This window comes from Malurus melanocephalus, unplaced genomic scaffold (genome assembly GCF_030028575.1).
Source record: "Malurus melanocephalus ecotype Western Australia unplaced genomic scaffold, MMel_1.1 scaffold_2392, whole genome shotgun sequence".
Lineage (NCBI taxonomy): Eukaryota > Metazoa > Chordata > Aves > Passeriformes > Maluridae > Malurus > Malurus melanocephalus.
The window spans coordinates 1-1,638 of NW_026625624.1; the positions used below are offsets into that span (position 1 = coordinate 1).

At 30.9% G+C, this 1,638-nt stretch overlaps 1 protein-coding gene across 1 annotated transcript in view; it reads left to right on the forward strand.

Moving 5' to 3' along the window:
• Positions 1-548: 548 nt before the first annotated feature.
• Positions 549-1,638, forward strand: part of LOC130587757 (R3H and coiled-coil domain-containing protein 1-like) — a gene marked incomplete at its 5' end in the record, with an annotated part of 4,050 nt that continues 2,960 nt past the window's right edge. The window contains 2 exons of the mRNA XM_057388728.1: positions 549-721; positions 1,545-1,624. Of these exons, the coding sequence (XP_057244711.1) occupies positions 549-721; positions 1,545-1,624 (253 nt within the window). The remainder of the gene's footprint in view (positions 722-1,544; positions 1,625-1,638) is intronic.

Below are 1,638 nucleotides of genomic sequence, written 5' to 3' on the forward strand. Positions count from 1 at the left end.
GAATTTGGGAGAATTTGGGGGAATTGATTTTATTTTTGATTTTAGTATTAAATATTTGATTTTTCTTGATTATTAATTGAAAAAATTCTGATTATTTGCTGGTTTCATTTTGATTTTTTTATTAATAGTTGTTTAATTTTCATAATTATTAATTAAAAAATTCTGATTATTTATTGGCTTAATTTAGAATTTTTTATTCATAATTATTTAATTTTCATAATTATTAATTTTAAAATTCTGATTATTGCTTTTATTTCAAATTTATTATTAAAAATTACTTACTTTTCTTAATGATTAGTTTAAAAATATGATTATTTAATTCTTGCTTTTATTTCAAATTTATTATTAAAAATTATTTACTTTTATTAATTAATTAGTAAAAATACTTTAATTTTATTAATTATTAATTTAAAAAGTTCTGTTTATGTATTGGTTTTATTTTGAATTTATTATTAAAAATTATTTAATTTTATCAATTATTAATTAAAGATGCTATAATTTCTTTAATTATTAATTAAAAAATTAATTTTTTTTTGTGATGTTGTCAGATCCTGGGGAAGCTGACAGTGAAGGAGATCAGCATCGAGAGGATCAGCGTGGATTGTCCCGGTCCCAGCGAGGCCCCGCTCAGCGAGGCCGACCTGGGCCACGTCACCGAGATCTACGACTTCCCCCCGACCCTAAAAACCGAGGATCTGATGGAAATGTTCCTGGATTTCCAGTGAGTGGAGATGTTCAGTTCAAAATGGGATAGAGATTGGGAAAACGCCCTGTAAAATGCTATGAAATGCCATAAAATGCCATGAAATGATATAGAATCCAACAAAACTGTGTAAAACTCCACGGAACCCCACAAAATCCAACAAATCCCCACAAAACTCCCACAGAACCCCACAGAACCCCACAAAATCCAACCAAACACCACAAAACCCCCACAAAACCCCACAAAATCTAACAAATACCCACGAAACCCCCACAAAATCCAACCAAACCCCCAAAAAACCCCATAAAATCCAACAAAATGCTATAAAACCCCACAAAACACCACAAAACCCCACAAAATCCAACAAAATCAAACCGAACCCCACAAAACACCACAAAATAAAAAAAAAACCTCACAACCCGCACAAAATCCCATAAAACACCAAAAATCCCTTTTGGGGCGTCTGGGTTTTATTTGGGCTTGGTTTTTTCTGCAGTTTAAATGAATTAAGAATATTCTGACATGAATTGAAGATATCCCGACATTAATTAAAATTATTGTGACATTAATGAAAAATAACATGAATTCAAATTATTCTGACATGAATTCAAATTATCCTGACATGAATTAAATTATCGTAACATGAATTCAAATTATCCTGACATGAATTAAATTATCGTGACATGAATTATTGTGACATGAATTAAAATTATTGTGATATGAATTAAATTATCGTGACATGAATTAAAATTATCGTGATATGAATTAAATTATCGTGACATGGATTAAATTATCATTAATTTAAATTAAAATAATTAATTAAAATCCTTTTTCCTCGCAGCGAGAGCGGCTTCAAACTCCAGTGGGTGGACGGGACGCACGCGCTGGGGATCTTCTCCAGCCTCTCCACCGGTATTTGGGGTCCATTTGGGGTC